Genomic DNA, 14,848 nt, shown 5'->3' on the forward strand with positions numbered 1-14,848 from the left:
CTGGAGTAAAGCTATTTAGATTCAAGACTCAAAGCCTTTTATTTTGTCCTCAATAATTGATGATTAGTTTGTGGTAATATCAGTAATAACATTTGCAAGGTATGTGCTCAATTAATAACTGCATAGTTCTGATATTTGTTCTCTGTTGAAGTAGTACATGCATGCATAATATGGTACCCCCCTTTTCATTAGACCATACCCTCAGCTTCATGGTATGTTATTGTAAAAGTAATATGACTGTCCTGTCTGTTTGATTTCTTTTCTTTTTTTTCTTTTTTCTTTGTTGTTGTTGTTGTTTTTGTTGATATATTGAGTTTTGACTGAATAAATAAGAGAGAGAGAAAGAGAGGGGGGGTGGGATGGGGGGGCTTGGGGGTGGAGAACTGGTTTGAATTAATAATTATGTGCATGCTGTGTGCCTCACCTAGGTGACAGGGGAACAGAGAAATTACCCAAAGGGATTTGTTTATTTCTTAGATGGTTTACATCCTCAGAATAAATGGAACATGGGTAACAAAGTGTGTGTGTCTGTGTGTGTGTGTGTTTGTCTGTGTGTGCATGTGTGTGTGTGTGTGTGTGTTTGTACATGTGTGTGTGTGTTATAGAAAAAAAGACATGGGTGAGGGGTAAAAGTCACTGATTAGCCATGAGAGGTGTTCTTCAACACCCATATGCCATACATGTCTACCATTCTGGTAAAATTTGATGACTGTTCTGGATGTTATAGAGACAGATGGCGTCTAACATGTAAAAACAACAACAAAGAAACAAGTGCAATTCAAACAGTGTGTGCATGCGCATGTGTCTGTAACTGGCTACAGAAGAATTGGAGTCAGAGAAACAGTTTTTAATGGAAAAGACGGCCAGCTGACATCAGCAAATGTGTGAACCTGATGAAGAAGATGGAGAGGAAACCCTCACTGGGAAACGCCCCCCACCTCACCCCCAATAAAATGAACACCACCAGGTCTTCAGGAAAGAATACAATGAACGGTGTTTACCAGGACATAAAAGGGAAAACATTATTTTGTGAACTCTTTGCAAGTGCAAATTATCCATCTATCATGGCGGCAGTGATGTTTGTCAACACATTGAATCCAAAAAAATAAGTAGTGTGATCCTGTACTGTTTGTTTCTGATGGTAAGATTATGGGGTAGGCATGTATGACGTGCCGAGATTCAGACTGGTGGGGGAAAACCATCCACCAGAATGATCCCCAGGCAACTCGAGAGTGTGGGTCCAGACAACTCTGATTACGGGCCTGTTAAACTGCGTGCACTGAATGGCAAGCTAAACATGTGGTACACGCTATAAGAAGGAATTTGTGTTGATGGTGTGGACAAGCACAAGGCATACACAAACATATGTGCACCCACACATACACACACATGCATCTACTCACACATATATGTATATACTGTTACACACACACACACACACACACACACACACACACATCCCCTCCCTTCCTCTCCCCTCCTCTTCCCTCCCCTCCCTTCCACTCCCCACCCTTCCACTCCATGCCAAAAAAAGGTACAAGGGGTCAAAGAAACATGCCTTCACCATGTTTCAGGTGTTTTACCACTATCCTCATGTATGTGTTCCCTCAAGATCAGTTCCAGAAAGAAATTAATGTTGATGAAACGGTCTTCTTATGATATTTTCAATATATTTAGCTTTGTTTTAATTTTATGTGGACTGAGTTATTAATATGTTGGTGGATTGGTCTTCTTAACATTGTTTTAATATACCCTTTACAATTGTTTTGGGTACTCTTCAACTGATTTTAATGATTGACAGGTAATCAGCCTGATATGGCTCCTTTGTGATTGTCTGAGTCATTAGCAACATGGTTTGAAATGATTTCTCTCAGGTTCCCCCATCTTCATCATCATCCAGCCTTGCCTCCACTGAGAGCAGGGCCAGTGCCAAACCTATACCCTCTTCAGTGGCAGCAGCAGAGCCCAAACCTGCACAACCCCCGGCACCCAAACCCAAATCAAGTAGTGACGATTTGCTGGGACTGGGTAAGCTAGCTCAGAATTCTGTCCAATTAGATCATGTTCATGTTATGAATTGTCTGTTTTCCTTGTGTGCCCCAGAATGTGGGACAATTTTTCTACATTTGATAATGTTGAATGATGATGGGGGTGATGATGATGCTGCAGTTGGGGGGTCCGTTTAGCCTTGGGACCACTCGACAAGGCTGTATTGTCATAACGTATCCCAGCATCAGCCAGGTTGAGAGTTACAGACACCCGCAGTTTCAGTCAAGAAAATTGAGCTGTGCTCCCAGAGACGCATCCATGAAGTAGATGACCCTTGACTGTGTGGATCCAGTCATCCCATTTGAGCTGATGGCACACTCTACTTTTGTAGGAGCTGGCCACCACCGATTAGAATCAAACCTACATCCTCCCAGTCAGTCTGCTTCACTAACCCCTTTGCCACATTGACTGGTGTGGATTGTCTTTGTGGTCTTTGGAAATGGTGGGTGTGGGGGGTAGGGGGGTGGAGAGATGAGGGGAAGGGATGGATGGGGGAAATTTATTGCTGGATACGCAAAAATGAGTAATTAAAAAAGATAAAATGATAACATTGTTATTGACAGGAGAAAAATGAATGATTGAAAAAAAAAGAGAAAAAAATGTTGATTGACACAGGACAATTAAAAGTTTTTTATGGGACTGACACAGAAAAGAAGAGGATGATAATTACTATTTGTAGAAAAAGAAAAAAAATATGAGATTGGAACAATAGACCTCTCTTATTTTATCATAGTGATGTTTGTGGGATGAAAAAAAAAGACAACGAAGAAGTCATGTGCATATTATGCTGTTTGAGGTGAATTCATTGCTGAACAGATTCAGGCCATGATTTCGCAGCGGTATTGTCATAGATGCTTTGGTTTCACTATTTGTGGTTTGTGTCCATGAGACTGCATGTGTGTATTTGTGCACACATGTATCCCATTCTTTATTATTACAATTGTATGCATGCAAAAGTTCAGAAGGTTAGTATGAGACTGCATGTGTGTATTTGTGCACACATGTATCCCATTCTTTATTATTACAATTGTATGCATGCAAAAGTTCAGAAGGTTAGTATGAGACTGCATGTGTGTATTTGTGCACACATGTATCCCATTCTTTATTATTACAATTGTATGCATGCAAAAGTTCAGAAGGTTAGTATGCAAAAGTGCAGAGATTTATGTCTTTTGATGTATGAGGAGAAGAATCAGTGGCATCAAACAAACTAAAAAAAATATTTTCAGATAGAGTAGAATTGATTCTCTTCAAATCATTCACTTGGATATAAAATGTTCAAGTTTGGATTTTGTGTCTGTGGGTTGTTTTTTTTTTTTGCCACTTTGCTTCAAAGCCTTCATGTGTGCTCATGTGTGTTATACGTTTGTTTTTCTGTTGACCTCCCCTTCCCCTCCCCCCCCCCCCCCCCCCAACCCTCCCCCCCCAAAAAAGAAAGATAATTATCAGCAGCTTTTAGGTTTGTTTGCTTTTCAGAGTTAGTACCACATATCCATTTTTTGTTGTTGTATTGCGGAGACCAGTTAGGAATATTGGAGATATTTGCTAGGTCTTTTTTTTTAATTCTGAGTGTGCAGTAATGCTTCAGAGGTTTTGTCACTGTTGTGTGGTCAACATTTTGCATTGAGGGCATTGAGATTGCAAGACAAATGGCAGAGTAAACAAATGTATATTTGAATGGATTAAATCAGCTTATGGTTATCATAAAAATGAATCTTCGTATAACGGGTGCAGTAGCAGAGTGGTTAAAACATTGGACTTTCAGTCTGAGGGTCCTGGGTTCGAATCTTTGTAACGGCGCTTGGTGGGTAAAGGGTGGAGATCTTTCCGATCTCCCAGGTCAATATATGTGCAGACCTGCTAGTGCCTGAACCCCCTTCAAGTGTATACGCAAACAGAAGATCAAATACACGTGTTAAAGATCCTGTAGTCCATGTCGACATTCGGTGGGTTATAGCAACAAGAATATACCCGTCATCCACACCCCTGAAAACAGTATGGCTGCCTACATTGTGGGGTAAAAACGGTTTTACACGTAAAAGCCCATTCATGTACATACGAGTGAACATGGGAGTCACAGCCCACGAACGAAGAAGAAGAAGAATCCTTGTACAAATTAAGATATTAGACGAACAAGTTTGTTGTGTAATAAAAAAAACGACAATATATTTTGGTCATTGTGTGAAGAATTGACAGTTACACAAGTATGAATTAAAAAAAAAAAATTCTTAAGATCTATTATAAGTGTGTTAAAAAATTTTTCACTGGAAAAGCGATGTCATTTGTGTGGCTTGACCGTCTTGATTTTATATGGAGCATTATTTTTTCTTCTGTTTTTTTTTTTTTTTTTTTTTTTTGTGATTGATCAGTGTTGTGGTTATTGATATTCCTTTGTTGATTTTTTCCCCCAATAGATTTTTCATTTAATGACACGTCAAGTGAGTGAAAAAATGTTTTTGTGGGCACAGCATGGGGACACTGAATGTTTCGGTTTTCTTTTCTTTTTTTCTTGGCTGTGGTTGTTTCTCCTTTTCTTTGTTTTACTTAAGTCTGATTTCATTGGGTACTTCTTCTTTTCAATCCTTTATTGGGTATTTTTCATTCATTGTTTTTAAAGAAAATAAAATTCTTGTCTTTTACCTTTTTTGGTAAATAACACAACTCCTTCTTTTGTTGGATTGACTTTGTGTTCTCGAATGCAATAATAATTGATACAATAAAGTTTACAGTAGTGGTGTGTGTGCGTCTAACAATAAATGCATGTATATTACTAAACTGTTTTATGTTTGTTTAAATAATAAATGTTAATTGGTAATTCTTCCATTGAATCAGCGGTACTGCATAATTTTACACATCAACAGATAACAAAAAGGACAAAAGGATGAAAAATAAGAATAAAACATGAATGGAAATCATTCTTTGCATATTCTCTCACAAATACAAGGATGGGGATATTCAGTTCACATATCTTGTCCACAACATACAAGAGGACGCATGTCACTAAACTTTATTGCCAGAATATTGGCTGAGAGAGATGAAGCACAGACAGTTTTGTGTAATGGCAGTATTGTAGTGAGTAAGTGATATTACTGCTTCAGAGTTTGCCTTACGATGGTTATCATTATGTTTATTACTATAACTTGAATCTTTCATGCTGTTTTGAGGTGCAAGTCAGTGCCATATTGTCGTTTATTATATACTTTTGTTTGTGCCATCAGAAATGTTTGAATGGAATGGCAGCATGCGTACACGTGCATGTGTTTGTGTGTGCATATGTGTGACTTTTATTTGTTCTGTTTTTGTAGTTGACAATGTGCAACTCCTGTAAAGAACTAAAGCAGCTATTAAAAAAAAGTGTCATGTGCCTGGGAGTTCTCCAAATTTGGCAGGAACGAGTGCTAACAATACATTCGCAGTCTACTTTTGTGTGTGTTCTTCAGTTTAATGTCTGTGCATGCAGTATGATGTTAGACCTCCCCCCCGCCCCCCACCCACCCCCACCCCCAAACCCTAAAATCTGTATGCAATGATGGGTTCAGTGGAAAGTGAGAGAGAGAATTGTGACTGCGTGTGCGTACATGAATGTCTGTGTATGATTGCTTGTGCATTCATGTTTGTCAAAGGAAAAAATATGGAACATGAGCAAAATGATAAGGAAAAAAACCCCAGAAAAGAAACCCCCCAAAGCCCAAGAAACAAAACAGAAAACCCAACCAAAAAAACAACAACAATAACAACAAAAGGCAACCAACATAACATCAACTATAACAGATGTATAAAAGGGCTGCACCACAAATCCACTACAATATCAGACAGAACTTATCTTAAAAATTGTCAGAATTGCAAACATGAGAAAATCAGGTAAGAATGCTTTTAAATGTTGGCATTCAAGTATTACATGTTCACTTGAAATAGGCTCTCCTCATAAGAAATTAGTGTTTGTTCTGAATTAATTTAGAGAAGCACTCATTTATGTGTCTGTATGTGAAAACATGATCAATTTCTAAAGTAAAATACATAAATTGTTTTTTTCTGTAGGAAGTGCAAATCCATTTCATAAAATATTTGCATGGAGTTCATTGTTTGTTGGAAAAGTTATCTATATTCTAAACCTTAAACTTTTGTTGTTGATGTTTTCCAACATGGAACTTAAACTTACTTTTTTTTAAAACTATTTTTGTTTTTCTTTTTTTCTTTTGTTTTTCTTTTTTTTTCTTTTTTTTTCTTTTTTACTTAAACAACTTTAAAAAAAACTTTAACAACTTTATGTTGTGAATAATCCTTACATGTATTTTAGATCTACTTGTAAACAACATAGAATAATGAGATGTTTGGTTCTCTCTTATATATTTTTAACAAGCAATGATTTTATATACTGGCAGACACCTCTTTCTTTTCTTTTCTTCCATTTTTTTTTTTTTTAAATACCTTCGTAATCTTGGCACCAATTGGGATTATTCTCTGCCCTCCCTCCCTCACTCTCTCTCTCTCACTGTGAGGGTCTTTCCTGTTTGTCTTTTTCATTTTCATTGTCTTTGTCTCCTATAAGTGTGTGTGTGTGTGTGTGTGTGTGTTGGTCTGTTGTTGTTCTTCATGTCCTCTCTCCCTCTCTGTCTGTCTCTCTTTCATTTCCTGTGGCCTTTCCCTGCATTTTTGCACCTCCCCCGCCCCTTCCCCCTGCCCCCCTCCTTTTTTTTCTTTCACATGTGACTGGGCTGAAAAAATCCTCTTTGGAATGCAGTAACATGTGAAATTTGTTGTTGAACATATTTTATCTTTACTGTTTATGTGCCAGTATAATTATGGGATACTAGGATAGTAATTTAGTGTAATGAAAAGGCATTATGTTTTAGCTTTGATTTTTTCTTTTCCTTTTTATGGGTTAGTAGTATAGTTTAATGTGAAGGGTATATATTTTTTTTCTTGGGTTCTTTTTTCCATTTTTTGTTGGGAATAGTGGTTTTGTTGAATGAATTGGTTAAAACAAATTTTCTATCCCCCCCCCCATTTTTTTATTTTTTTATAAAATTAAAAAAGCCTCTTAATTTACTGCTCAACTTTTGCATTGTGGTTTCTTATCTGTAATGTTCTTTGGGGAAAGTTGGAAGGAAAGGTCATGTTTTGCATGTTGTCAAAATAATGTTTTGCTAACTGACAAGGTCTGTGTACTCACATATTCTTATTCTTCCTGTCAGCCTTCTTGACAGTTTCAGTTTTCTTTGCTTTCCTTCCTTTTTCTCATTCTCTCTTTATTGTTCAAAATTGTGTGTTTGTGTGTGTGTGTGTGTGTGTGTGTGCGTGTGTGTGTGCGTTCGTGCATGCGTGTGCGTGCATGTGTGAACCCCCCCCCTCACCTTATCTCAGTTATTTTTCCGGCAATTGTGACCAGTGTGTGTGTGTGTGTGTGTGTGGGGGGGGGGGGGGGGGGGGGATGATGGGTGTGTGCATGTACTTGATGTCTTTGTTGTGAAAGTTATGTCAGTCATGTATTCTGATCACAGCTGTTGTACTGATAATTGTGACCAGCTTCAAGATGTTCCCATGCACAGTAGTGGAATTGAAACATTAAAAAAAAAAAAAAAATCTCATGAAACTTAAAAGCATTGACTTATTTCAGACACATCTGAATTGGCCATACTCATGATACTGTCACTAAAATTAGAATTTTTAATTTCAGACGAAGTCTCCCAGTTTTTGTTTTCATGATCAGAAAAAATATTAAGGATGTTTGAATATAGATTAATACCTGTTTACCTATCATATTCGTTCTATAAATCAATTGTTTACGGAATTTTCTATCCAGTGTTAATATTTATAAGATTAAGAGAGAGAGAGAGAGGAGAGAGAGAGAGATCTTGAGTTATTATTTCTTGGGTTTTTTTTTATTCTTTTTTTTATGTTTATATCAATCTGCATGTGCTTAGTGGTGTCTGCAGTACCCATATTTTTAACTTATGGGCATCTGATGCGTGCATCGTGTTGGTCTTATTTCTGTACATTGTCAGAAAAACATTACTTTCTCATGGAAATGAAATTAATGAGTTAGTAGTTTAGAGGTAGTTGCATCTGTTTCTGCGCACATTTAGTTTGAATGATTTCATGTATGTTTGTGATTGTGTGCATTTATACTGTACTTAAAGATAAATAAATAGATATAAAGTGTGACCACATGTGAAATATTTATGACATTAGTTGATGCTGTATTTAACTTGTATAGAAGAACATACTACTTTGTGTATGACATGTCTGAGCATTAGGTAAACAGTTAACTTGAAAATAAAACTTAAACATTGTTAAAAAAAAAATTTAAAAAAATAAAAAACAACAACAAACAGACTGGCAAAACAAAAACATGAAAATCAATAATAGATGCAACACTGATATATAAAACAAAACCACAACAATAACAAAAGAAATTTCAGAAACACCAATAAAGAGGATCAAAGAATTTTACTAGTAGTATAAAGGTATATTGCCTGTTGTCATGCAGAGAAATGAGTAACATACTGGAAAGAAACATTCATAAGTGCTTCAGTTCAACTATAAAACTTCATAATTGGACTCCTCACATTTTGGTCTGATTTGCAGACTATTATCAAATTCATTACGGACTAAATATTGTATTTGTTTCAGTGATTTGGCAGTTAAGCATATAATTTTTTGATTGTGATTTGATGAAGCCTTACCTGCACAAAAGTGTCATCACAAGTCACTTTGAACATTGATCTTGATGTTATTGACTTTTTACATTCCTTGTTAGTTGTTTTTGTTGTTGTTGCATTAACAACTTCTTTTTTTTTTTGAAGTTCATAAAGTAATTTTCTTTAATTGCACTGAAATATTTATTTGAAATGTTCAACTTTGATTCCACCATCTATCTACCCATTTTCTCCCAACTCACCATTCACCCCCCTCCACTCCTACCATTTATAAGACAATATTCAAATGTGAAAATTAATACTTTAACAAACTGTCTACAATCACCAGCATGTGTGATGGGACATTAACCAAAGTTTCACTCCACACTATTATTTCCTTATGACCAGAGAAAGTGTGTTTGGTTGGGCAAGAAAACAGCAACCCATTCATTATTCATTATAGAAGCATGCAAGCACTCACACACAAACACACATCACACACACACATCACACTTACACACACGCAAGCACGCACACACATGCACACACACACACACACACACACGCACGCACACACAGATACACATACACACACACACACATTTTCTCTCACTATTTCTCTCTCTTTGCCACATTGCATGCATGCATACGCTCACACATACAGAAATGTATGCACAGACATACTCCACATGCTTTTTATGATTTCACAAGCCCTTCATACACCAGTTCAAGGACTTAAATAATTACTCATGGTATATGATGAATAAGCCAACATTTTGTTCTCACATTCATTCTGCATGTTATATGCCATCTAAGCAGTAAATACATAGATGCTTAGTAAATACATAGATATAGATAACCAGAAGTAATTATTTTACTTTTGAAAGTAATGACCCAATTGAATGTACAGTGAAAGTATCTCAAGAAGGAGACAAAGACGATGTGTATTGTGAAGGCTTTGGATTGTATGGGTGATTTTTCTATCTGAATATGATATTATTCCATATTTGGAGGGGAGGAGGGGAATCATCCCTTTTGCGATAGGGAAGAGAGTGTGATATGCAATTCCAGTTTGCCATTCAGTTGGCCTGATGTTTGTGAGAGAAAATATATGCATTTAATGTTTTGTAAAGGCTTAGGATTGTTTGTGGGATTTTCCTTCTGTACGTGGAAGAATTATATTATGGGGAAGGGGGATGAAAGGGGGGAGGGAGCAAAAAGACATTTTTATTTAAACCTGATCGAGAAAAGAACATTAGGTGCGTTTCCAGTCTTCAGTCAGGTTGGTCAGTTGTTTGTGGAAGGACTCCAGAAAAGACTAAACTGCAACACCAGAGGATCTCATTTGTGACATGTTGTTATACTAGGTGTGTGTGTGTGTGTGTTTTTGTGTGTGTGTGTGTGAAGAAACGGAGGTACCCCAGAGTGGCGGGGGAGGAGGGGGTGGGCAGGGAGGTGACCTACTGGCTGACATCTTCGGAGGGTCCCAGACAGCACCAGCCACCCAGGGTGGGGCTGGTCAGCAGAATTTCATGACCGCACAGCAGGTGAGCAAAACCTGTGTGGGTTAGAGTTGATGACAATAATAATGATAATGATAATAATAATTATTATCATTATTATTAGTAGTAGTATTAGTAGTAGTATCATTATACATGCATATAGAGAGCTTTCCGACCTCTCAAAGTGCTTTTCAGCAACACATCAGTCAGACACAAAGCACACAAAGTTACCTGCAGGTTGGGGAATTTTCTGCCTCTCTGTATGTTTGGTGTATATGTTATATTCTGGCACCAACAACAAGAAATTGCTGAAACTGTCAATAGTCTCATGAGAGTTATATAGTCAATGCAAAAATTTGCTGAAACCATTGATAGTCTAATGATAAACTCATATTGAGCTGTGCTAAAATTCAATGCTAGAGTCAATAGTTTCATGAGAAAAGTTACGTAGAGCAATACTAGAACTTGCTACAACAGTCAACAGTCTCAAGATTGAAGAATGACATTAAATTCACAAAGCAAAGAGAGAAGAAATGCTGACAACCTATGCCTTGCTTGGTTCCAGAATGGTTCATCTGAACCCAACCTGTTTGAGAGTGGAGGGGACAGCCAGGGGGAGAAGAAGTCGGCCAAGGACTCCATCATGGCCCTGTATGGCAGTGGTGGGGGCCAGCAGCAGATGTTTGGAGTGCCAGGTAAGACACAGGGGGAGAGAGTTTGTGTGATGACAGGGGCATGCTGGCATGTTTGTGCAGTTTGGTGCCAGGGTGTGTGTGTCTGTGTGTGTGTGTGTGATTGTGTCACACGTGTGTGTGTGTGTGTGTGTGTGTGTGTCTATGGGTTTGTGCTGCAACTAATATGTTGTGGACAGTATTTCTCCTCTCTGTGTACACTTTGAGGCAGGCAATTTATGGACAAGATAACAGTAGCTCCAAATATTTACATATTAAAATTTCTTGAAAAAAAAATTGTAAAGTGAAAAATAGTTATATTTTTTAAAAGTTTGGAATGCATTTGGGTTGTAGAATCGGTTTATGTGTTTGTATGTTTGTTTTTGTTGCATGGTGAAATAATTGCAGTTTCTTTTTTGTTTTTCCTTGTATTGTTCTAACTTAGGGGTCCAGTGACTTAAAAAAAAAAGGCACTGAACTCCCCGTTAGCCCCTATCACATGGGTTTTGAAACTAATGACAGTAAAGTATCGAAGTGTCAAAGTGTTAGAAGTGTCTGTTTGTGTACATGTGACGCAGTGATTGTAATTTACTTCCAGTCAGGTACTTTAGCTTGGAGGGACTGAGAATGCTGGAAGGATGGGGTAGGGGGGCTGGACATTTTTTTCTTTGTCTCTCTCTCTCTCTAGGGTAAAGAAAACCAGTCCTAGTATTGTCTTGATTTTTTTATTTTTTTATTTTTTTTTTTATGTACCGGATTTTGTGGGAAGTACGGTTAAGATTTCCTTTCATGTTTGAGTTGATTTGACAGTTGTTTTTCCTTTGTCTTAAAAATTTGTTTGATGCATTTTTATGATTCCAGAAAAATTGTTTTGGTTCTGATATTGCTGAAGATGTGTGGTCTGTGAAACAGGTGGAAAGAAGGTGCTTGTCTTAGGGATAGACGGGGATGTAAAAAAACAAACTGCAGCTAAACTAAAGATTAATTCTCTGTCCCATCCTGCCCCTTCTCTCCTCTCTTTGTGTCCCAATCTTTGTCTCTGTCTCTGTGTCTGTCTGTCTGTCTCTCTCTTTTTAGGGTATTTGTTTACATGTATGCACTGTTGTTTGTATTTGTGCACACACTTCTGTTCTGCACTTGGCACTAACCACCATCTGTTATATTTTTTACGCAGGTTATTATTTTGGTCAGTATACAATAGCAAGTGAGTAGCTCACGATATATTGATGCTGTTCATAGGACTGTTGTGCTGCAATGCCTGCTTCTGTAACCATTGTTCTTCACAGTTTTCACTCCATACTTCTTGTACACACACACACACACACACACAGATATATATATATATATATATATATATATATATATATATATGTGTGTGTGTGTGTGTGTATTGTCATATTTCATGGTTGCCAGGTCATATCCAGATCTAACCAACAGATATTGTTTCTGATGCTGCCATTGTAAAACAACCATGGCCTGTGCCATAGTCAATAATTGCTTGGAAACCTGTCATAGTCACTTCACTGGTTGCTTTGTCCTATGAACAGAGATGAATAATCACCAGCATTTTGGTGCCTTTTGCTGCTGGGTGTAGCAGTAGGAGAAAACTAATGTTTCATGCTTCATCCTAAAACGGTGAGACAGAATGTCGTCTGCAGTTGTGGCTGAAGGGAGTCTCTCAACATTTTGCTGAAGACTCACAGCTTTTCTGCATGAAAATTTTCATTTATGAATGCTTTTTTGTATGGTTGATGTGTCATTTGAGAGTAATGGTCTATTACCTTGACACGTGTATTCATTTTCTTTGATTAAATGGATCTGTTCCACCATCCACCTCCTCTATGCCCCCTGATGTGTGGTGGAACTGTGTGTTCGTTATGATGTTCTCATGTGAATGCAATAGCCAAGGAACTATATTTGGATGCTTAATCAGAGGTGCAAACCTTTCAGTTATGCTGTAAGATTTTGGATAGGTTAAACACACACACACACACACACACACACAAACACAAGATGCACATGCAAAGGACAAGCCTCCACTCACACAGGCATCCAGACTGCGCATTCTCACATTTTTCAACCACAGGCAGATAGTTCAAAATTAATCTACAGAAGAAGTTTTTTCCTCAACTCATTTGTTTGTTTCATTTTATTTATCTTTTTTTTCTATGCTGTTTTTGAAAGAATAACTTTCAATAAATGGCTGAGAACAAAAGCTTGATATCTAAGATGTGACAGTTATTCTTCTGTTGACGTGTCTTTAATTAACCCGGAGAGCGCGATGAGCCACGATCGTGGCTTTCCCGGTAAAGTGCGATGGGCCACGATCGTGGCTCTGTTTACATAAGGTCCGACATCGTACGGCTATACTCGGCAGCCTTCGTAAAACTGCCTCGTTCTGGTGTTACTGCCTCCCTGCTTGTGTTTGCACAAACTTTGACCAAGTTTATAAGTCCAGATCTTCGTATTTTTGTAAACAATGAGTGACACTGAAGTTGACAAAGCTCAGGAAATGAGTGACCTTGTCACTAGTGATGATTCGTTTGCTGACAGGGATTCTGGTGAAAACGGCTTTGTTATTTTGACACTTGGGCATGCTGGCTTGCTTGTTGTTCATTCAGTTTTGTGTCTCCAGCCACAAAAACTGGGGGTGGGTGATGGGGGTGGGGAGGGGTGGTAAAGTGGGTTAGGCATGGGTCTATTGCGATTTCTTGACCAAATCAAGCTAGAAAACTGGAAATTATTTTGATTTAAAGCATTCTTGCTGCTTTTGAAAGCAACATGAGCGAAAAGAAAACATTTATTTCAGATTCTGCCTGTGATTGCATAAAGTATTGTAGATGTGCGCGTGCGTGGTGTCGGTGGGCGTGTCTCAAACAAATAATACAATGCTTATAATTTCATTGTTTCAGTTATATTCATATCATGATTCTGCAGCCAGAACATTTTCTGCAAAGTTTAATGCCAATTTTGAGATTTTGACTCTGTAAAAGATGTGAAAATACCTATAAACATTGTGGTTGACGTTTTTGGAAAACAAGTGTGCAAAATTTGTTGTTTATATCCTGTGGAATATCTCCAACTACCGTAATATCCCTAGCAAACGCCCCCCCCCCCCCCCCCCCCACAGAGTTTTGGGGCAAAATTGGGGGGGGGGGGGGGGCGTTTGCTAGGTAGACAGCCATTACACAAAAAATAATTATAACTTTAGTTAAAAGGAAAAGGTGAGCGACTGTCCTTCTAGTTGTTTTATGCTGACGTACGCAAATGTTGCCATTCTACATTGCAATTTTCTTGTGTCCTCGGCAGTGCGAATTTCTTTTTATTTTCCCGATTTCTGTCGTGTTGGGCGTTTTCGTAAGAAGAATATTAAACATGTGAGGCTGAAGCTCGAGCAAAAAAAAGAAATACGAACGAAAACACACACACATGCGCGCGCGCAAATTTGATAAATACGATGTACAGAGACAGCAACACTGTGGCAATAAAGAGAGAGGTTTGACGGAGAGAGATAGAGAGAGAGAGAGAGGGAGTGCGCGCAGGGGAGGGGGGTGCGTATGTTTTCCATTCAAATCTAAATCAAATGCAACTTTTGTCATAATAATAAGTTGACTTCTTTTTTTTCTGTTTCGCGTTTTCTGTTTTCCAATACCCAACAATACACAGTTGTGTCTTTTTGAATATGTTTAGGTAGCTCTACATTAAGGTATATCAACATAAAGCGCATTGTCTCATAAAATATGAGAACGATTTTTGAAGGAATTATACATTATGAAAAATAAACAATAGACAATCCTTTTCCTTGTGAAACTAAAAATCAACTGTCTGTATGATAAAAGAGAAAAAAATCGTAAAATATTTTTCCAGTTCTCGGACACATGAACACAAACATATCTGTCTGGAAGTCTGGCAAACAAGACGTTCAGTTAAGTCCTTCAAAATCTAAGTCAAAAGCAAATGTTAACATAATAATATTATTCTTTTCTGT

At 37.7% G+C, this 14,848-nt stretch overlaps 1 protein-coding gene across 1 annotated transcript in view; it reads left to right on the forward strand.

Moving 5' to 3' along the window:
* The window catches only part of LOC143280325 (uncharacterized), an 86,291-nt gene that overhangs the window by 49,888 nt on the left and 21,555 nt on the right, over positions 1-14,848 (forward strand). Inside the window, exons 12-15 of the mRNA XM_076584960.1 lie at positions 1,875-2,028; positions 4,464-4,487; positions 10,095-10,234; positions 10,755-10,884. Coding sequence (XP_076441075.1) covers positions 1,875-2,028; positions 4,464-4,487; positions 10,095-10,234; positions 10,755-10,884 — 448 coding nt within the window. The remainder of the gene's footprint in view (positions 1-1,874; positions 2,029-4,463; positions 4,488-10,094; positions 10,235-10,754; positions 10,885-14,848) is intronic.

Source organism: Babylonia areolata, chromosome 3 (genome assembly GCF_041734735.1).
Source record: "Babylonia areolata isolate BAREFJ2019XMU chromosome 3, ASM4173473v1, whole genome shotgun sequence".
Classification (NCBI taxonomy): domain Eukaryota; kingdom Metazoa; phylum Mollusca; class Gastropoda; order Neogastropoda; family Buccinidae; genus Babylonia; species Babylonia areolata.